Source organism: Amblyraja radiata, chromosome 35 (genome assembly GCF_010909765.2).
Source record: "Amblyraja radiata isolate CabotCenter1 chromosome 35, sAmbRad1.1.pri, whole genome shotgun sequence".
Classification (NCBI taxonomy): domain Eukaryota; kingdom Metazoa; phylum Chordata; class Chondrichthyes; order Rajiformes; family Rajidae; genus Amblyraja; species Amblyraja radiata.
The window spans coordinates 4,249,095-4,271,831 of NC_045990.1; the positions used below are offsets into that span (position 1 = coordinate 4,249,095).

Genomic DNA, 22,737 nt, shown 5'->3' on the forward strand with positions numbered 1-22,737 from the left:
GGAAGAAAGGAAAATGGAGTGAGGGTCTAAATTCTGCATGGAATATATCTTGTCTCTACATTCATGTGTCTTGCTAATGTTTCTGACTGTTTTTTGTTTCTCCAGCACAAGAAATCAGAATGCAAGAACACCAGATAGGACCTCTCCATTAGGATTTTTCTCCCCCCGCCCCCCCCCCCATATCCAAAGTACTTACCTTTTCCCAAGAGTGACACCAGCCAGCTTGATCAGATCCCTCATACAGGGAGTTATAATGATAGGCTGTTCATCAACATCACCAGCTTCATCATAACTCTCCACTTGTTCCAAGACAAACTGGGCGTGTCTCAGCAGCGAATCCTCCGTGAAGCGAGAGAAACTCAGTCCAGCAGGAGGTACTGTAGTCTGTCAGTAACAAATATATTATGGTTAAAGCTTACATTGTAAAGTTGCCACCATTATGAAAGCTCATACTCATACAAGGAAGAGTTTGTTTGTAAACACTGGTGCATTAATTTACAAAGAAGAGAAAATTCTCAGATTATGATACTGGCTGAGTTAAGTGATCTGACCTAGGGCAAAAACTGTCTTGAAAAACTTGTGTTTGTAACTAAAGGGTTGGCTTGAGGTCGCTTTCTTTGGAACAGCAGAACCTGAGAGTATATTTAATTAAAAGAAGCCTGGATGGAATTCACAGAATGGATCTATTTTAGGAGAGATCATTAGAAGACATGGATTCACAATAACACAGCTCAAGAGGAAGAACATTTTTTTGGGGAGTCTTCAACACAACATATGAAATGGTTGTTGCTGGCAAGTTTCCGCTTAATTTTAAAAGTTTTGAATGAGCACTTCATGAAGTATAACTCGTAGGAGTTAGGAACTAGGAAGAGATTAGACAGCTTCTCTGGTATGGTTGCAGTGAGTCCAGCAGCATAATTTTTGTGTTACAGATTTGATTCAGATTAAGTTAGTGCAGTATTTACCTCTATCTTGTTTAGCAAGTCTTCATAAGTGGAATCAAGATTATTTTGTAGAAATTCAATGACAATTTTGCTTATGTGGATTTTCTCTTGCATCACAGCAAAGATGGTTGCATATTCGTCACTGGGATCCATCAATATATAATCAGCAAACGCTAGAGATAAAATAAACCATTTCAATGTCACCCAATTACATAAAATACTGCCCCACTGCTAGTGCCCATTATTAATGGAGACACTTGGTACAAGCTAAATTGTACCCTTCAGCTAGCTGTTCAGCAACATATATGTTGGACCCTTCCTCTCCCAACTTGGGGTTGAAGCTCTGAACACAAAAATTCATCTACCAAGTTGGATTTCATAGAACAAAAATAAGGTGGCAGTGAAGATGCAGGCTCAGGTTCAGCAATACAGAATGAGCATGTGCCATTGCACTCTAACACTGAAAATATTATGAAAGGCGTTCAAGACATCGCAAAGAGAATTATATTATTCAATGCATGCAAATTTGAAGTTCCAGAGATCTGCAGAGAAGATCAGAAATTTAATCAATTACTAGCTGAAGCCCACACCTAGGTTTAATGTCCATTTACAACATATTCACGTCTTTGGCAGCACATCCACAAGCAACTCCAATTCACATGGGTTAGGGTAGACAAAAATGCTGGAGAAACTCAGCGGGTGCGGTAGCATCTATGGAGCGAAGGAAATAGGCAACGTTACGGGCCAAAACCCTTCTTCAGACTGATGCAGGGTGGGGGGCGGGCAGAAGAAAGGAAGAGGAGGAGCCAGAGGGCTGAGGGAGAGCTGAGAAGGGGAGCAGACAGTAAGGGCTACCGGAAATTGGAGAAGTCAATGTTCAGGCCACTGGGGTGAAGACTGCCCAAGCGGAATGTGAGGTGCTGCTGCTCCAGTTTCTGGTGGTGCTCGCTCTGGCAATGGAGGAGGCACAGCAATGGTCAACAATCAAGCCAGGGATCACCATTCTTCATTCCAATGAGCTGAATTATTCTCTACACATATAAAGCATTGCTGGCTATGGCACTGTCACTGCCATCTCCTGCCAAGGGTTCACATATGATTGATATAATACCAATTCATTCAATGCTCTTCAAAGGCTCATTTTTGATGCATGGCGAACAGTTACGTTTGCAAGTCAGAATGGAAGTCCATAATTTTGATGTCCCTTGTGAAAAACCTAGTCCACTACCAATTGTTTGATAATGGGTCAGGGAAGTTGGAATCACTAACTCCACAAGAGGAATTTGAAGACACAGCTATGATTACAGCCACACTAATCAGGTGGCAACATGCATCATGAATTCTTGGCTCTGGTAGGCCTTGTGACAGCATTTGTTCTGAACCCCCGCACCTGAACTCACTTGAGTGGATCCACAACCGACATACAATTCTAACCTGCGACATAAATAACTACACACAAGACATGGAAGTCATACCGGGGTCCAAGAGAATATTCAAGCAAAATTCATCGCAAATTCATTTTGGAACTGCTGCACAACATCAATACAAGACAGCACTGCACAGCTCAAATACACACTTGAGACCAGAACAGGAATTGACACTTTAATAGCCTTAATGGTTCCGTACCTGTTGTAAATCCAATCAAAGCTTTTTCTCCACCATCAAAACCAGTTATCCACCAGGCATTTATTGGTCCCAGTTTTTTAGCTCTGACTCCACCTGTTTAAAAGAGATCAAAGAAATTAAATTCCTCACTAAACATTGTCACGACACTACCTACTAAAGCAAACGCACGAATAAACCCAGACAAAAAACAGCCAATAAATAACTGGTTGTTTAAGAAGGAACTGCAGATACTGGAAAATCAAAGGTAGACAAAAATGCTGGAGAAACTCAGCGGGTGAGGCAGCATCTATGGAGCGAAGGAAATTGGCAATGTTTTTGGTCGAGTAGGAGTAAACGGATCCTTTTCAGAATGGCAGGCAGTGACTAGTGGGGTACCGCAAGGCTCAGTGCTGGGAATCCAGCTATTTACAATATACATTAATGATTTGGACGAGGGAATTGAATGCAACATCTCCAAGTTTGCGGATGACACGAAGCTGGGGGGCAGTGTTAGCTGTGTGGAGGCTGCAAGGTGACTTGGATAGGCTGGATGAGTGGGCAAATGCATGGCAGATGCAGTATAATGTGAATAAATGTGAGGTAATCCACTTTGGTGACAAAAACAGGAAAGTAGACTATTATCCAAATGGTGGCTGATTAGGAAAGGGGAGATGCAACGAGACCTGGGTGTCATGGTACACCAGTAATTGAAAGTAGGCATGCAGGTGCAGCAGGCAGTGAAGAAAGCGAATGGTATGTTAGCATTCATAGCAAAAGGATTTGAGTATAGGAGCAGGGAGGTTCTCCTGCAGTTGTACAGGGTATTGGTGAGACCACACCTGGAGTATTGTGTACAGTTTTGGTCTCCAAATCTGAGGAAAGACATTCTTGCCATAGAGGGAGTACAGAGAAGGTTCACCAGACTGATTCCTGGGATGTCAGGACTTTCTTTCATATGAAGAAAGACTGGATAGACTCGGCTTGTACTTGCTAGAATTTAGAAGATTGAGGGGGGATCTTATAGAAACTTACAAAATTCTTAAAGGGTTGGACAGGCTAGATGCAGGAAGATTGTTCCCGATGTTGGGGAAGTCCAGGACAAGGGGTCACAGTTTAAGGATAAAAGGGAAATACTTTAGGGCCGAGATGAGAAAAACATTTTTCACACAGAGAGTGGTGAATCTCTGGAACTCTCTGCCACAGAAGGTAGTTGAGGCCAGTTCATTGGCTATATTTAAGAGGGAGTTAGATGTGGCCCTTGTGGCTAAAGGGATCAGTGGGTATGGAGAGAAGGCAGGTACAGGATACTGAGTTGGATGATCAGCCATGATCATATTGAATGGCGGTGCAGGCTCGAAGGGCCGAATGGCCTACTCCTGCACCTATTTTCTATGTTTCTATGCCTCACCCGCTGAGTTTCTCCAGCATTTTTGTCTACCTTCAATAAATAACTGGTGGTGACGAGCAAACGGAAACAAGTTACAGGCAAAATAAAAATACATTTTCAACAACTCCAGAGGTACAACACTCCTGGTGTTATTGTTCATTCACTCATATTAGTAATATTGCTTTTTGACCAGTCACCTTACGAAAAAGACCATTTTATACAAGAACAAGATAATGGTGTCCAACATTTAATTGAGCATAGAGTTTAATTTGAAATAGAAAGAACACTTCCCAGAAGTATTATGCACAGCACTGCTCTTGCGGAGTATTATCATCAACTCAAAGTATGCCATCTGTAACAATGACTAAACTATTGGATTCGTAATCCAGAGAATCACACACACACACACACACATACCACTATGATTTCTGGGAGAGAAAAAAGATTGAAATATCCCTTTAGAAAGGAAATCTAACATCTTTACTTAAGCCTGACCTATGTCGAACTCCAAATCACAGCACTATGGTTGAATATTAATTGCCCTCAGACACGATACAGACAGCAAAGTTGTAACAAGCCACCATGATTTTGGGAGAGCCCGCACAACACAGCCTCATGTGGTTAGCTCATAATCCTAAGGTCAATTAATATCAAAAGGGCATTAGACCATTCATCTTATCTGTGACCAGTGAGAACAAAACAAAGCTAAAATAGTGATAAGGAAATGTACTTCATAGCAAAAATATTGCAAAAGAGGGATTCATATCAACATTTCCCCCAGTTCTGCAGATGGCATAAGTAGGCCTATTTTGGAGTTTGTGCTCAAGTATACAAAACAAGTCTTTATCTTGCAATGCTGCCTTAGGTACCAATTATCTGAAAGGAAACTCACTCACCATCCAGGCTTGGGTTATCATCATAGATTGGCTTCACCACACCACTGAAGCACAATTCCACATTCTTTTCGATGAGGCCAGTATCAAAAGCACACAAGTGGCCTTTCCGATCATAAATACTGAAAAGACAATAGTCACTTTTTTAAAACCCGTTTACTAAAAAGATAGATTAATTTGTGGGATTTTTTTTCACTTTCATACTATATGCAATAACTATGCTATTTTTAAACTATGCTAGTTTAAAAAAATAATTCAACCCTCACTAGATCATCCAGTGAAATGTAACCTCGGTAGTTTGAGGTAATACTATGGGATGATCTTTGAGTGTTACATTATACCACTGCAACCACACTTACTGACCTGAAGAATGTAACCTTATGTTGAGGCAAGTCATCATAACTTTCAAACCCTTCATCGTTCGTTCCTTCAAAGAGTGACAACCGCTCATTAGTCAACATCTCAGGCTCTTCTAACTGTTGAAGCAATAAACATTTGTGAGACATTTTCTCATCAATTCAGTGGATACTCACCACCACTCTGGAGTGAGGAACCAACTGACTCAACTTTCATTGCATGGGGAAAATGCCCAGGTGTGCATCTCCTCCCCTATTGATTGTCTGGTGATCTTGAATGCATTTGAAGTTAGTAATTTGCACCCCTTTATCCACGATAAAATGCATCAGGATTAATATGCATCAATGTCGTCATCAACTACCAGTATTCATCACTGGACTGAAAAACTAAGCTGGTCCACATTGCTGCCCAATGACTCTTGATAGAAAATATCTGCTTATGGAATTCAGATAATGCTAACCTGTAGCTTTCCAGAGAACATCTTCCTGATATATGGGAGTGGAAAGTGAAGAACACAGACGGAGAATATTCCCGATACTACGATTCAGGTCAACTTCAGGATAAAATTGCTAAATAAAATTACTTACTGCATTATCAGGATCGCCCTGGAAGTATTTGAGATCTGGGTCATCCAAGAACTGCTTGCAATCTGTGCACTTGGGAGGTGGCGTCTGTAAAAGTAAACAATATGAACATAAGAAACAGAAGCAGAAATAGGCTATTCAACCCCTCAAGGCTGCTGGCATTCAGTGAGTTCATGTCTGACCCTTTACGTCAGCACCAATTTCACATGCCTCAATTACTTCAACGTATGCAAGGGCAAGTACATAGGTGGGGCGATCGTAATCTGGGAGGATCTATATAGGAGAATCAAGATATATGGGATTAGTATGGAGAAGTGCTGCTGAGGTAAAGGGTCAACCATGATCTCACTGAACAATGGAAAAAGGCACATGATGGCGTGGGGCCGAATCCCATTCTATTTCTAATGCAACCTAAAATGGCCCATATTTTCCCCATTAACAGTTTCTCAATTTACACCTGTCTATACCCAATTTCATGTGCTCCAGTTCAATAATCGAGTAAAAGTGCAAATATACTGCATCAACTGCTTTCATCTTGTCCATTCTAACAATACATGACCTCCATAAACCAAATCCCTGGGATTTATTAGCTATGTTCTCCAATAGTTTTCTTTCAACACAAATGCATTTAGCTACTTTATCGCTCCAGCCCTGCAATTCTCTACTCTGAACTCAGAGTTTTCTATGCCATCTTCCCCAAGGAAAAAATATTAGTCTCACTGCCATATCCTTATTCATCTTCATTACTAAACTCATCACTGATCCCACTTACCTTAGGAGTTTGTTCACTTTTGGGTTTACAGTTAGAGGTAGCTTCGGCTCCACTAAGCCTGCAAAACAAATACTTGTTAAAGCTCCCAAAAAGAGATAAAATTCCCCACCATCGTATCCTACCATTAATACAAATTTCATCTGCTTTATTGCAAAGATAAATGAATACGTCAAAGATGATCCCAGTTCCAACTTCAGTCTGTTTTAAACTTGTTTATGGAGGAGACTCAGGACATTATGTCATTTGCTTTCAAATCCACCTCAGCTATTTCTCTCTACTTCCCACTATCCAACTCTCGCCCCAACCATACTCCCTCGATCTGCCACTGCAGAAAAATACGCAGACAAAATGAGCCGTTTGTCAGTGCATGAACTACATCAAACATCATCGCTCTCATAATCAAGCTGCCTACTACTCCATCCTAACTAGAGAGGGAAAGATAATCCCAGACCTACTCTCCCCACACCTCCTCCACCTCAACTGTCCCTTTGATCTTCCATGAAGTATGAGGGTATATTGGTTGGTTTCAGGTCTCTTTCTCAATAACACCGTCTACTGATCAGACACTCTACTACCTTTAAAACTTACATTTCATCAATATCAGATAATCAACCGACCCAGACGTTAATTTAATTTCTACCATTTACTGTTTATTCTTCCTCCTGGTGCCATAAGATTATATTCATCTCCTCCTCGTATGTCTCTCCTGAAATAACTTGGTATTCACTAGTATTTTACCACATTCTTCAAATTGGTTAATTTAACCATACAATCCGAACCCTCTAACTTAACACAGAACATCCCATGTTTTCTCCTTACTGTCCCCATGCCCATTTTTCAAAACTTTAAACCTTTCACCCTTAACTGGCTCTGATGAAACATTAATTTTGTTGAGACCTTTCTTCGACCCGAAACATCACCTATTCCTTTTCTCCAAAGATGCTGTCTGACCCACTGAGTTACTCCAGATGGTCTATCTTCAGTTTAAACCAGCACCTGCAGTTCCTTCCAACAGATTAATTTGGCTCTCTGCAGATACTGAGTGACTAGCATTTAGAAAGTATAATCGAAAGAAATCATTGTTGAATGGTGAAAGGCAATGGTGGAATGTGTACAAAGTTTAATTCTTAATGCATTATAAAGTAATAATGAAAAGAAACTCACGTTTGTTCAGATTCAATTTTGATTTTCTTTTCATCTTGCTCCTAAAAATGGAAAACACCTCAAATCAGTAAGATTTTTCACAAGATTTTCTTTGAACATTTTCATTAACATGCTATATATTAAATCGGTCGTTTGACCAAAAAATGAAATGAAATCACATTTGGAAGTCAAACGAGATGACGTTTCAACAGTGACTCCTTAAACACACAACTAACTTTGCTAAACCTATGCAGGAAACTTACTTTTACATATAAAGGGGGTCGAAGGGATTTGATTAACTGTTGAATAATACACAGTGATACTCAATCAAACTAGTTTAACCTTCATTGTCAGTCTTCTTAATTTAAAATAATTCTACCTGACCTACCACCAGCTAAATATATTAGATTGTTTTTAAATTAGCAAGGAAAAAAGGGAAAAATGTGTTTTGTGGAAGGATTCTGCACAAGATACTGCAGTGACATATTTTAATGTTATAAATGTACTTCAGCAACTTTGAATTCCATAGCAATGCCTAATGTTGTACGTACAGTACCAGCCACTTGCTAATAGCAAAGGAGTAGCTTGTGTGGAACAGTGTCAACAATAATAAAATCTGGTTAACATGGAGATGGGCTTTGAAACAAGTGCTAATGAGTTTCTATTCACACCTAAGTGCACTAATACACATCTAAGTGGCAAAATACTAAACCTTACAGATGCGCAGCCAAGGTTCAAATCGTCATTTATACTCAGTAACTGACCATCTATTGCTGAGAGAATAACAATTTGCACTGATCTTGAATCAAGTAAAGTTCTCAAGATTAACTAGGATATTGAATGAAGAAAACAAGATGAGATGTGGGTGTGATTTTCCTCAAACTTCCCCAGCATTCAACCCTATTCGATTAACTCTACAACAGACTCCCAGCATGAAACAGCGGGCAAGTGAAGAGGATGAGAAGGGAAATCAAATTAATGCCATTACCTGTTCAGCATTACATTCATCGGTCTCATTCTTCTTTGGTTCTGGTTCATTTAGGTCATCTGACTTGCGTTTGTTTGCTCTAGAAAAAAACAATATTAAAAACCCATGTTTAAGATATTAATTTCCCCTCCAATTTTATGCATTTCTGTCTTGATTGAAGTAATGTAAGAGTCAATGGCAAAGCCAGCATTTATTGCTCAAGCCTATCTGGCATTGAAAGGAATGGGATTCGAAGATATTTCAGCAAGATGCGGGACTGAAGTCACAAATTTCAGATTAGGTAAGAATAGTTGTTTTTCTCCACCGATGGTAATTAATTAACCAGATGATTTTTAACAATAATCTACAGGCTTCATGGACATTAACATGAGCTTTACAATTCCAGATTTTTTCTTAATTAAACTGATGTTAATATTTCCCAATTATGGTGTGAGAATCATGCTTTTAACTCAGCATCTAAAATTCTGGATTAGTAATCCAATTACAAGAGCACCATGCCATCATGTCATAACAGCCAAAATATCAGCAATTAGTTCATCATGTGGTCTCTGAGAAGGCAATCTCTAATATATTTAAACATGTTAAAAATCAAATTATCGTCCCCAAGGTCAAATAGAACTAAATGTTGTTACCGTCTTCAAACCCCAATCCTTTCCTGTTTGGCATGGTGCTCCTGAAGCTTCCCAAGTACTATTTAACATTTATCTCGCTGTAGCCCTTTACTCTTTCCTATACTTATCGTCATAGAGTAAAACAGTGTGGAAAAGGGCCCAGTGTGGAAAAACTGGATAGCTAGATTTGAGTGAAGAATACACTACCTTAAAAAAAAAAAATCCAGCATTGGATTCAGTTACACACAAAAATCTCCTTATGGAGTTACACACAAAAATCTCCTGTTAAATGGTGAAGTTATTTTTTATTGGCCAAACTAAGTGCTCATATCATTCATCAACTTGACATAACAAAACTCGCGGTTCATAGCAATAACAGTCACAAATAATAAAAAGTAGTAAACTGATCTCATAACAAGAAAATCTAGTCAGCAAATCATGAGCTTTACTGCTTCCGTGTGTCACCCTACCCAACTTTTATTCCCCTATGACCTATCAACCAGGAACAGTCAGAATACTCACACTTTAGCAAACATGGATGTAATTGTGGCTTGCTGCTTTGCCGAGTTCCTGGTGAACCTTGGACTTCCTGATAGTCCTAGGATGGATAATACAGAAATTGTTAAGTGCTTCCAAATTAACAAGGCACCTCAAAATCAGCAGGATGTGGAGAAATGACACATAAAGAACGATAGTAAACTCATTCAATCCTTGGCATAAAGTATCTTGCATTTATACAACATCTCCCACATGGCATAAAACATCCTGAAGTGTTTTCGAGATACCGAAGGATCTGAACCGCAATTATTGTAATATGGGAAATCCAGCAAACAACTTGCACACATCAAGGTACCACAAACAACAATTTGATTTCGGGCCAGATTTTATTTTACAAAATAATACTAAATGGAAGATTAACGAAAGATTCTGCAACCACTGCTACAGAAACTACAATATCATCCAGCAGCAAGAGAAGACAACACAAGCAACACAGGTTAAAGAACTCAAACGTACTTTTGTTATCTCCATTGGATTTACTTAGTCGCTTCCCACGACTCTTTGCTGTTGGGAAAACCACAGCTTCTGTTTCCATATTGCTCTCCTCTTGGCCATTTGGCTCATCAGATACACCATTGGTGTCACTTTTATCACTGTCAGTGGCTCCATTTTCTGTGCAACCATTTGAATTCACACCAAGCTCAGAATTTCCATTCCCTACGGAAAGCTCCTGGCTGAGCAATGCTTTCACTTTGGCCAGATAACCCTCCTGGGAAGAAAAATAGTTGCATCAGGGTAAATTTTCCAGGCAAACAGCGAGCAATGAAAATCCCAAATGTCAACCCCAACTCAGATTAACAAAGCTCCTCTACCTTGCTGTCAAGTGGGGATAACTATCATCTGTTCTAGCCATAATCTCACAAATTTATGACCTCTCCCAGAAAAGGAACCACACCATGGGAGCACCACCTACAAATTCCATTGCACTGTCTTGGAAATGCATTGCCATTCATCATCAGTGTCTAAAATCCTGGAACGCCCTAGCCAACAGCACCATCGAAGTATCTTCAGTACATGGGCTCAGTGAGTGAAGGCGATGGCTCACTACCTCCTTCTCAATAGTAGTTACTATGAACAATCAGTGCGAGCAATGTGCTCAGAACTTAAATAAAATAACTCATTATCCTTTTTGGGAGCCCAAGCTTCACAATCAAGACCAAGCTGACTGAAGATACAAGCGCTCTTACATGCAAGCTGCTCATGGCAGGGAAATAAATATTAATCTGGAACATTGAGAAACAAGATGAGACTTTACTTGTACATTTACCATAGGTCAGAACAAGTCACCACTTTCTGTAAACAGAACAGCAAATAAAGGAGCTCAGATAGGCATTAATCTGGCGACAGGATTGTTTGACAGGCTCCACAGACTGAAAGCAGTCAATTCCAACAATTATTGTTTTCAAACTGCAAGTTATATTTCAAGGCCATTGGTATCAAATTGCAGAACAAGAAGCAAAATATTTCTCCACAACGTCTTGGGCATTGCATTCTAAAAGACAGGCATGATCCCAGTACCTATTTAACCCACAACACCAATTTACCTCCGAGAGCTCTTCTTTTTTAAATTTTGTTTCCAGCTCGCTGAGGTCATTTTGTGCATCTGCTTGTAAGAAGCCATGCAGCAAACTCAGCTTTTCTTTCACACATTCCTGAAAGAGAATTTTTAAAAGTTGTTATTTTTTGCAATTATAACCATTAAAAATACTGAACATTCACAAAGGACAAAGCAGAACATAGCAAGGAAATAACAATTGCTAATCTCTTTTATGTCACCAAAAACTAAGTAGATTTGCTTTATTTAGTAATATTTATGATTAAATAATTTATACAATGTAACTTAGAACAGCAAACCACACACCACAAGCATGCGAGAAAAATATTTCACTTCACAAAGGCCAAAAGGCCCAAAAATGAAACAGAATGGAGCGCTTACTGAAATTGTAGAAAGCATTAGGTAAAGAAAAAACATTTTACAATAATAACTTTGTTAACAAAAGATTGCAGAAGCCTGGAATGGTCAATGAAATACTTTAGAAAAGCTATTGATTGATCTTGTACCCAGGCAACCACTATTCAACGCAATAAACTGCTGGAGGAACCGATGAAGATTCTTGGCTTGTATCGTCGACTATGCTTTTGACTCCACAGATGCTACCTGACCTGCTGTGAGCTCCTCCAGCAGTTTGTTTTTGCTCTACATTACAGCATCTGCAGTCTCTTGCGTCAACCAGTTACAAATGCTATTTAATGTGTTAAGAAAATTCAAACTTTTGTTTGGTGAATTACCACCTCATGTACAAGGATTTTGTTAAAAGCATTACAATACAGAATATAAGACAATATTTCAAACACACCTTCTCTGATAGACCGGCTTTATCCTCAAGTGCTTGAAGCCTGAAAAAAAGTTGATGATCAAAGCCATGACCAAGATTGTCATATATACTAAGTAACCGCAATATACAAAGTGTCTCCTCAATATTCAGGCTGTTTGTTTTTCTTACTGTGTCAATCATACATTTAGGCCATATTAAATTATACATTAAAAGACCTAACAGTTTCAGAGTCAGAAAGCTTGGCGGTAAAACTTGGACAAGCCATTCAACACAGCTCAATGCCCCCTCCCCCCTTTTTGTTATACAATACATTTTGTGCCAAGACATTTGTTATTATCTACATAATTTTCAAACTGCCTTTGTAAGTTGTAATCAGACCTTAGCAAATGGCAGTAGCTCCCAACTGCGAGGTTATTATAGCGAGCCATTTTTCTGAAATATATTATGCGTAAGAATTTATAGTGGAAATAACTACCAGGAATTGGGACCAGAATGAATAAATAATACAAAGTATATTCCTATTCCTTTAGGCAATGGCTGCTTCAAAATTGCTGTTGATATTTTACAAGAAAAATCAAACAGGTCTGAGCCTTGAAATTTTCAACTGACCCAGGGAAAGAATTCCTAATTAATCCTCCCTTTTGCAGAAACATATCCTCATGTCAATGATTGGCAAGGCTCCCATTTTTATCTTATGTTTCTTACTCCCAAATTCTCTAAGCAGAAGGAAAGTTTCTCTTATCTGGAACTGATTATTATTTCAAGTGCCCCAATCATCAGATTACCAAGACAAATGGGAGATGGGACTGAACAGCCTGCTCTTCAATTAGTTAACATTGATTTGACAACCTGAATTGCAGCCCCCTACATTAGGTACTGGTTTACAAATAAAGACAAAGTTCTGGAGTAACTGTGGGTCAGACAACATCTCTAGAGCACATGAAAAGGCGATGTTTCGGGTTGGGACCCTTCTTCTGACTGATTGTGGTTGGGGGTGGGGGAAGTTGGAAGAGAAGAGTCATAGAGTTGCAACAAATGGGAAAATACTAACATAGAAAGAATCAAATCAAGATAAGTCCTGTGGACCATTTCTCCTCCCATCCCATTTCAGCTTTCTAAATAGACAGTTCCCAGCTACACCAACACTAGGTCCTTCTCATTCCAACATGGACCATTTATACCACAGGCATTCTCTCTTCTCCCCTCACAGAAGATAATAAATCAATGCCAATACCAATGCCAATGCCAATGTTAGCTCCCCTTTTTATTTCTGCAGAAATGCTGCCTAACTTATTAGACATTTTCATGCCAGGAAATAGATGAAGATAGATACACCCCCCTCGCCTATATCCATGCTTTGTCCCGTCCCCACCTCTCGTCCAGCTTATGCCCCCCCCAATTACAATCAGTCTGAAGAAGGGTCAAAACACGAAATGTCACCCATCCATGTTCTCAAATGATGCTGCCTGACTCGCTGAGTTACTCCATTACTGTGTCTTTTTTAGATAAGAGTTTTTCTTGCCATCACATGACACAGACATTTAAGGCCAAAGGGCCCGTTCCCGTGCTGTACTGTTACATTTCCAGCATTTTCTTTCCGTCCCGATTTCAAGCAATAAGAGTTTTGTATCTTAGTTCCAAGCTTGTTTTGTCCTTTGTCCACAATCATGATTTCCTATTGATATCTCCAGACCTGCAACCAACAAATGATACCATCCTCTCAATCAGCACCACCTTTGTCATTCACACTCACTTGATCTCCACCCCATTCCCTTCAGATCAATTTAAAATAGGTAGGGTTTCGGCCCAAAACGTTGCCCATTTCCTTCGCTCCATAGATGATGCTGCCTCACCCGCTGAGTTTCTCTAGCATTTTTGCCTACCTTCGATTTTACAGCATCTGCAGTTCCTTCTTAAACAATTTAAAATAGGCCTCCGGTATTTGCAGATTTTCCCCCCCCAAGCACGTAAATGCTTTCCCACGATAAAAAAAGACCCACAGAGCCAATATCATGCTGGATTAAAAATTGACTGTCAAATGTATGCCTACCCCACACTTTTCTCAGCAGACAGCACTTAAAGGACAGCGACTGTCTCAATTTGTGATTACATAGGTTGTTCAGATTGGCAATAGGGAAATAGAGTATAAACCAAGCTTGCCGCATAACTTTGGATGCAGGCAGATTTATACCACAGTAGTCAAATCTGGCTAATTTCAATGGTCTCGTGACAAATGTTGGTGTTTTATTATAACATCCCTTTGAAACAGAAACTATTAAACTGTTTACTTATGAAGAAACAATAATAGTGAATACACAATACTTTTAGATCAGCTACTCAAATTGTTCACAGGCAGCAATGTGCGTGGGTTGCTTTAACTAGCCTCGCCATTTTGACACTGCTCAACAGCACCACCAGGAAATCCAGCACTATTTTTAAATCAAAAATACTTCCATTTTCTACAGTTCAAAAGTAGAATATATGCTCATTGGTGCTATATCGCACAAAAAAATAACTTTCATCTTGACAAACAATAACCAAATATTCTCCATGTTTTTATAAATATGCCCCTGCACTTCAGGGTGCAAGCTCACTAAATCATGTGGTTGAAGCTAGAAAAACAAACAATGGGGAACAAAAGAAATAAATTAACTGACTACCATGTACATGAATGAAAAGTAAATTTGCAGGACCACAGAAAGAGCCAGGAAATGGGACTTACTTTATTGTTCTTACACAGGCTCAATAGACCAAATAATATGCGGTGAAACAACAATTCTGATTCTACTTTATCTGTTTTTGAAAAGGGAACAGTCATAATTAAGTTTTATTTGTTCAGCATTGCAAATTTAGTGCAAGTCCAAACACTGGAATACACCTATACTTTGTGGTGTATGTGGAACAATTTTTGTTTCCGTTCTACTCAGCCCCTCAAGTTCTTTTTCCAGTAAGTCGATAACTACAGAAGTATTTTGTTACTTTTGCTGCCACTTTCTTCCCTGCCGACCATCACATGGTCTTCCACTCTTCCCTCTGAATTTCAGTGATAAGCTAGCAATAAACATTCATTTCAAGCTTACATATTCCCAGCTGTCTGGACTTTGCTTCTGCCCATTCCATTCTATCTGTCAAATTTGCTCTGATGACCAGACTTTCTGCACAGCAGCACATAATGTATTCCTTCCTGAACTTTGGCTTCCCCTCTGCCACAGTTAACTGCCTGTCCCGACCAAAGGACCACTAGAAATGGTCCTCCATTCATTACTTTCATAGTTTTTCAGATTCTCTCTAATGGCCCCCATTGAACTCATTCATGGGAATGGCCTCAGCATCTCCTACCCTCGTGAGCATTTGAGAAACTTAAAACCTTTCAACATTGGCCTGTCACATTCTGCACCTCACTGGGGAGTGTGACTTCACCTGCTAAGGATGTAATGTTTCAAATTCTCTACCTCACCCCCATTAAAGTTGTAACTTAATACCTACCTGCTTGACCATACACGTGGCCATTTGACCCAAGGTGGTTTTCTGCCAGATAAACTTTGTGTGAAATGACTTGGGACAGATCATTATGTCAAGGGCACTATGCAAATGAAAGTCATTGATATGATGTAACAATCAACAATTCATTTTGTTTGTAATGATTGCAGATAGCTGATGCACAGAATAAAATCCATACAAAAACATTAAGTCAACTCCGCTCGTTCTAACTGAGGGCACTTTTCAATTGTTAGGTAATATGGTCTCATGTGGACATTTGCAAAATACTGTCGCACAGAATCTAACATCCAACTCTAGCGCCTTACAATTAACACACCAAAGAGGGTGTAGAAACAATTCACAGGAAGGTTGCTTCGACTGGACGGCTTGAGTTATAGAGATTGGATAGCCTGAGACTAGTTTCTCCGTGGAGGAGGGGTGGGGTGGGGGGTGGAAGGAGAGGAAAGTGAAGCAGGTTTAAAAAAAAACAAAAACAGGTGCATAGATAGGGTATAGTCTTTTTTGCAGGCCATAGATTAGCCGAGTTTATTATTATACACAAATGTGCAATGAGAGTCCAACAGCAGTGGAGAATAAGCCGTTCAAGTCGTGACGTTCAGCCTTTCACGCGCTTGTCTTTTCCAAGAAGGTAAAAGAGAAAACAGTGATAGGCACCCTTGACAATACTTCCAGCCTTCCTGATGCAATCCACCATGAAGATGGAGTAGATGGAAGGAAGTGACTAGGCTGCATTCTCTAATATGGGGATGCCAAGGTGTTGATCACCTCTATTGGTGAGGATAGGGTTAAGTTTACCTGCCTGCCCTGCCCCCCCCCCCCCCCCAGGATCAACAATCACCTCATTCACCTTGCTGACATTAAGGGCGAGGATGTTGCTCTGACAACCAAATTCCCCATCTGCTTTCCTGTACTCCATCTCATCATTGTTGATGTTTAAAATGTATGGGGAAGGAGTAAATGGAATCCAAGAGGCAGTTTTCTCCATACAGAGGGTGGTGGGTATATGAAGCAAGCTGCTTGAGGAGGTGGCAGAGCCAAGAACACTTACAAAATTTGAAATATATTTGGACAAGTACTGTTTAGGAATGGTTTAGAACATTATGTGCCAAATGCAGGCAAATGGGATTAGCAGTTAGACATCTTGAACAGCCTGGGCATGTTGGGCGAAAGGGCAAGGGTCTGCGCAGTATCACTATTAATACACAACTTCCCATATTATTTAAGGCACAAAATCCCATTATGCTCTTGCATAGTTCCTAATCAACGGTCATTAAGAAAGCAAGCTGCTTAAACATTCCGCACCAAAGTATAAACACGATAGAAGAAATTGTATTAACAAATGCTTTTTTTTTTAAAAAGGTAACAATATTTTCTGAAGACAAATTTTATGCGGCTGAATGACAGACGTTTTAGAATCAGTCATAAGGTAGTAAAGCGCCCCTCCCCATCCTTTTTCCCCCTCGTCCAATGTTCCCCACCTGGATGCACACCCTTCTCCCGCCAGACTTTCTTCAGACTGACTTGCCACTACAATTGGTCTGAAGGGTCCTGAACCAAAACGTCACCTGTCCATTCCTTCCACAGATGCTCGATTCCTGATTCACTGTTCCTCCAGCAATTGTTTTGCTCAAGATTCCAGTGACTGCAGTTCCATGTCACCAAAATGATCATGTTCAGATCAGCATCATGCTCCCATCTCCTCTACTTTGTCGTGAACCTATATCTTTAACATTAAGATGGAGCATACTCACTGTACCCTACCGTAACAAAAAAATTCAATGTGACTGCACTGCCTCAATTTTGCATTAGAGTGCCAATCTAGATTTGTCCAGTCTGTGTTTTGAACCCACTACAAGCAATTGTTTGACTGTGTGTTCAAAAGGGAACTGCAGATGCTGGAATATCGAAGGTACACAAAATTGCTGGGGAAACTCAGCGGGTGCAGCAGCATCTATGGAGCGAAGGAAATAGGCGACGTTTCGGGCCGAAACCCTTCTTCAGACTGTTATTGTTTGACTGTGTTCCATCCAAGCTCAGATATCGGTGCAACAAATCAAAACATTTGATGTCTGATGAAGGATCTCGACCCGAAACATCACCTATTTATTTTTCCCTCCCATTTATTACATTTTTTAATGTGTACTATGTTTACATATTCTGTTGTGCTGCAGCAAGTCAGAATTTCATTGTTCTATCTGGGACATATGACAATAAACCACTCTTGACTCTTCTTTTCTCCAGATATGTTGCTTGACCCACTGAATTACTCCAGCATTTTGTATATATATTCTTTTAAACATTTACCTTCCTGCACACCAGGTGGCTCACACTCTCACCCGCGTCTCAGAAATGTTCCTAATGACTCAAGCACAAAATTCAGCCCACGTGCTACTGTGACTCCCAGAGTCCCCACCATTGACTCCATCCACACCATGCTGCTTCAGAAAATAGGGACTTTTCCTACCCCATCATTCCTCCTTCTCACCGCTCATGTGCAGCAGAATGTACAGGAGCTTTAAGAATAGTTATTCTGTTATCAGATTACTTTTTTTGGATCCTTCCAGAAGTTAGGGTAAAGTCTCGATTCTCCAACAGGTTACTGGAACAGTTATAATGCCAGGAACTACATTTGACACTCTAATATCATTCTCTCTCACTACCTTTCAGACTTGGGTTTAGCTTGACTGTATTCATGTATCGTATTCTCCCATTTGACTGGATGGCATGCAAATGCTTTTCACTGTACCTCACAGTACACGTGACAATAATTAATTAATTGAAAAAAAACAGCAGGCCCTTCAACCCAGCGAGTCCATGCCATCCATCGATCACCATTTCCCACTTTGCCATCCACACCCTGCACACGAGTGGGGGGCAATTTAGAGTCCAATTAAGCTACAAACCCAGATAGACAGAACAAGCAAACTCCAGTCAAGGTGAGATTTCAACCCAAATCTCAGGCTCAGGTGGTAGTTCTACCAGTTGCACCACTGTGCCACCCACGGTGATAAATAAACGCACTGTTGGGATTACATCACTATCAGATGTGGAGTATATCAGAGTGAACCACTAGCCCTGCCTACCAAAGATCCTTTGCTGGTACACAAAATTGCTGGGGAAACTCAGCGGGTGCAGCAGCATCTATGGAGCGAAGGAAATAGGCGACGTTTCGGGCCGAAACCCTTCTTCAGCAAAGATCCTTTGCTGCCTATTCTGTCGGCTGAGACGCCATTAGATGGGAGACAGGAGCAGGGAGAGACATTTCCACCCCAGCTGTGTTTGGGACCTTACTGTGTCCACCAAGCAGAGTCTGGGGCTCTGCATAACCCTTTGGCGGCGGTGAGACGCGTGTTGCTGTGAAAGGGAGGGGAAAGGCGCTATGGCAATGCAACTACGTCCTTCTCACCCTCCCTCCCTCCCTCCCTCCCGCGCGGAACCATTTGGCGCCAAAATGCTCTGGAGATGGAGGAGTGGAGATGAGATGTTGTTATTAAGACTAGGGGTTGAGGAGAGTAAAGGGGGGGAGGGGGGTGACCGGGACACGACGGGCGGAATAAAAAAAACAAACACACACACATACACTACTACCACAACCACAACAACAACAACAACAAATCCGGTCGAGTGGGCCCGAAACCAAGAGGGAGGGGGGGGAGGCTCGGGGGGAAGACTCACCGCTTCTTGACGTCGTCGGGCAGCGAGCAGCGGGTAGTGCCCGGCATTGTTGTCGGTGGTTCTGCAGCTGAGGTGAAGCACAAGGAGGGGGGGGCGGGGTGTGGGGAGAAACAAGCGGCCGCCGGCGCCGAGGACCAACGGACAGCGGGGCGCGCGCACGCGAGACGGAGACGGGGACGGGGGACGGGCTCGAGCGCGGGGTTTGGCGCGCGGGCCCAAAGATCCCGGGATTGAACCACTCGGCTGCGGCGGGGGGAACGACGACGGCACCAAACCCTGTCCCGCCCTCTCAACAAATAACACCCCTCAATCTTCCAAAACATCACTATAATAGAACGCCCTGTTAAAAAAAAAAGAACCCCAATTCCTTCTGCATTCACGATTGTAAATGATCACGAATCTAATATTTCCCCTCCACCCCCATTTTTCAGACTTCCAACCCATTCATCTCAGACTCCCACAGTGACAGCGGGGGGGGGGGGTTTAACATTCTGTGCATTTTTTAATTGGGTCATTTTGTTCAGAAGGTGCTTTATTTAAGATTGTTTAACTTTATATTACAAGGGTGAAATTATTGGACAAAATCGCAAAGGTTTTTAATAAAATCTCTAATAAGAGTTGAAGTTGTTATTTACGCATCCCCCTTCAATTAAATGGATTCACCCAAAGAAAAGATGAATGGGACTCGGGAGGGAACGACCATGAGGAGATCTAGAGGGGTTACAAATGTTTATCGTCGTGATAACCCGCCTCAAGTGCTCCAATCGGTGTAATTTTCCGACCTGTTTCATATAATATTGTTGCATATTGTTCCCGTTCGTGCACACCAGTCTTATTTCGGTTTATGATTGAGTTTCGAGGTTGTTCTTCAGCAAGCCTCCCTGTGTGGTGTTTGGGAAAGTCCACGAGTTGGGATCCTCCCTGGTCACCCAATGACGTCAGACGGGAGCTACAACCCCCCCCCCCCCCCCTTGTATCTCTCGCAAGTGTCACATTCCCTGTAACTCATTCACCCAAACAAAACAATATTAATGTATCTGCAACCAGTTATTTTATTTTGCATTCTTTCTCTCCTCGTGCATAATAAACGTGCTCGTTCGCGATCCATCACGTTACTTACTTCGTTTAATTTCCCAACTTCAGAGCAAAACAATACTTCTCCCATTAGGATGAAACTCAATTTGGTTGGCATTTCTGTATACAAGCAAGACTTATTAAATCGTAGATAGACACAAATGCTGAATTCCTTCTCTCCAGAGATGCTGCCTGTCCCGCTGAGTTACTCCATCACTTTGTGTCTATCATCAGTTTAAACTAGCATCTGCAGTTCCTTCCTACTTATTATATCGTGGTCGACCGAAGCTGTGGCTCTCCTATTCACTCTCCTTTTCTCCACGTGCTGCCCGGGCGCATGTTGTCCAAATATAAAATGGATGATAGTTTTGATTGTGACTGCGGTGAGCCGGGGCCGCCTGGTCTGCAAGAGAGTCAACTTTAGCGACAGAAAGCTGCCACAAGTTCTTTGCTTGACCACGTTATAACGATAATGGAAAGAAAAAGTGCTTATCAGCACTCTAGAATGTCACTGCTCAGGACCAGTCTTAAACTGAATGTATCTGCACTATGAGGAGGATATCAACAAAGGTTAATAACACATGTATGCATTCTCACACGCCCTGTCAAATATTAATCATTCTACAACAAAAAGGTGAACGGCATCAGCAGTAATTAAAAAAAAGGTGGCAGCAGAACTATGACTGCATAGTGTTGAATAAATCCAACACTATGCAGTCAGTAATAAAACGTCTGCACTTCTGACAATGAAACCATTAGCTTCACCATCAGTTTCACTCATGTTCCTACCTTCATCTGCACATTATTGTGAAACTATAACCATAGAAATGTGCTTGATTCTTAACTATTCATGTTCATAAGTTATACAGTGCCCTCCATAATGTTTGGGACAAAGACCCATCATTTATCTATTTGCCTCTGTACTCCACAATTTGAGATTTGTAATAGAAAAAATCACATGTGGTTTAAGTGCACATTGTCAGATTTTAAAAGAAAGGCAATTTTTACACATTTTGATTTCACCATGTAGAAATTACAGCAGTGTCTATACATAATCCCCCCCATCTCAGGGCACCATAATGTTTGGGACACAGCAATGTAATGTAAATGAAAGTAGTCATGTGTCCACAAAACCTTTTTCCAGAACTTTGGTCGCTCTTTTAAGTATTTCTTGGCAAACTGTAACCCGGCCATCCTATTTTTGCGGCTAACCAGTGGTTTGCATCTTGCAGTGTAGCCTCTGTATTTCTGTTCATGAAATCTTCAGCGGACAGTGGTCATTGACAAATCCACACCTGACTCTGTCGGACAGAGTCTTTATTTTAGGGAGAATTCTTCTGTCATCAGCTGTGGAGGTCTTCCTTGGCCTGCCAGTGAAAAGTTAGTGATTTTTTAAAGTTTAAAAAGGGAGGGGGGGGGGGGGGGGGGGGTGGGAGGGGAAATGAGCCGCGCCTGAGCAGTTGGGGACTATGGGTGAGTGGTGGAATATTGCGTTGGGGGAACGGGACCCAACCAGTCCCACTTAGTCTAGTAGAATATAAAAGCTAGGACATTAGTCTAGAAATGTTACAATGCTTGTTAAGCCACAACGTGCACAATGTATCATTCCAGTCATCACATTGTGCAACTGTTCTGGAGAGAACACAAAGATAATTTGCAAAAATGTTGCCAGGAATAGAAAATTGTAGCCTTAAGGAAAGATTAGATATGCTTTTCTTTGGAACAGAGGGCTAAGGGAAGACTTCATAGGGGTTATAAAATTACTAGATTGAATGGATACGAAGACCAGTCAGAGGCTGAGGGGAGATGTATATCCAATAATGAAAGGTCTGGATAGAGTGGATGTGGAGAGGATGTTTCCACTATTGGGGGAGTCTGGGACCAGAGGCCATTGCCTCAGAATAAATTAATGTACCAAAAGAAAAGAAACAAGAAGGAATTTCTTTAGTCAGAGGGTGGTGAATCTGTGGAATTCATCACCACAGAGGGCTGTGGAGGCCAAGTCAATGGTTATTTTAAAGGCGGAGATTGACAGATTCTTGATTAGTACGGGTGTCCGGGGTTATGGGGAGCAGGAAGGAGAGCGAAAGATAGGTCAGCCATGAATGAATGGTGGAGTAGACTTGATAGGCCAAATGGCTTAATTTTGCTCCTATAACTTATGAACACATAAAATTATGAGAGGCATAGATATATACAGTTAATGGCACAACCTTTAACAGCATTGACATACAGAAGGATCTTAGGGTCCAAGTCCATAGCTCTCTGAAAGTGGCAACACAATTAGAAAGAATACTAAAGAAAGCATA

The 22,737-nt window shown here is 41.0% G+C and overlaps 1 protein-coding gene across 1 annotated transcript in view; it reads right to left on the bottom strand.

Annotated features, from left to right (window-relative positions):
* Positions 1-19,524, bottom strand: part of dnmt1 (DNA methyltransferase 1) — a 43,731-nt gene extending 24,207 nt beyond the window's left edge. The window contains exons 1-14 of the mRNA XM_033050955.1: positions 19,355-19,524; positions 12,200-12,239; positions 11,387-11,494; positions 10,299-10,551; positions 9,807-9,882; positions 8,674-8,752; positions 7,707-7,747; positions 6,543-6,600; positions 5,774-5,857; positions 5,193-5,305; positions 4,833-4,951; positions 2,571-2,663; positions 966-1,117; positions 197-384 (exon numbers count right to left, since the gene is read on the bottom strand). Of these exons, the coding sequence (XP_032906846.1) occupies positions 197-384; positions 966-1,117; positions 2,571-2,663; positions 4,833-4,951; positions 5,193-5,305; positions 5,774-5,857; positions 6,543-6,600; positions 7,707-7,747; positions 8,674-8,752; positions 9,807-9,882; positions 10,299-10,551; positions 11,387-11,494; positions 12,200-12,239; positions 19,355-19,401 (1,451 nt within the window). The 5' untranslated portion in view covers positions 19,402-19,524. The remainder of the gene's footprint in view (positions 1-196; positions 385-965; positions 1,118-2,570; positions 2,664-4,832; positions 4,952-5,192; positions 5,306-5,773; positions 5,858-6,542; positions 6,601-7,706; positions 7,748-8,673; positions 8,753-9,806; positions 9,883-10,298; positions 10,552-11,386; positions 11,495-12,199; positions 12,240-19,354) is intronic.
* Positions 19,525-22,737: the final 3,213 nt, after the last annotated feature.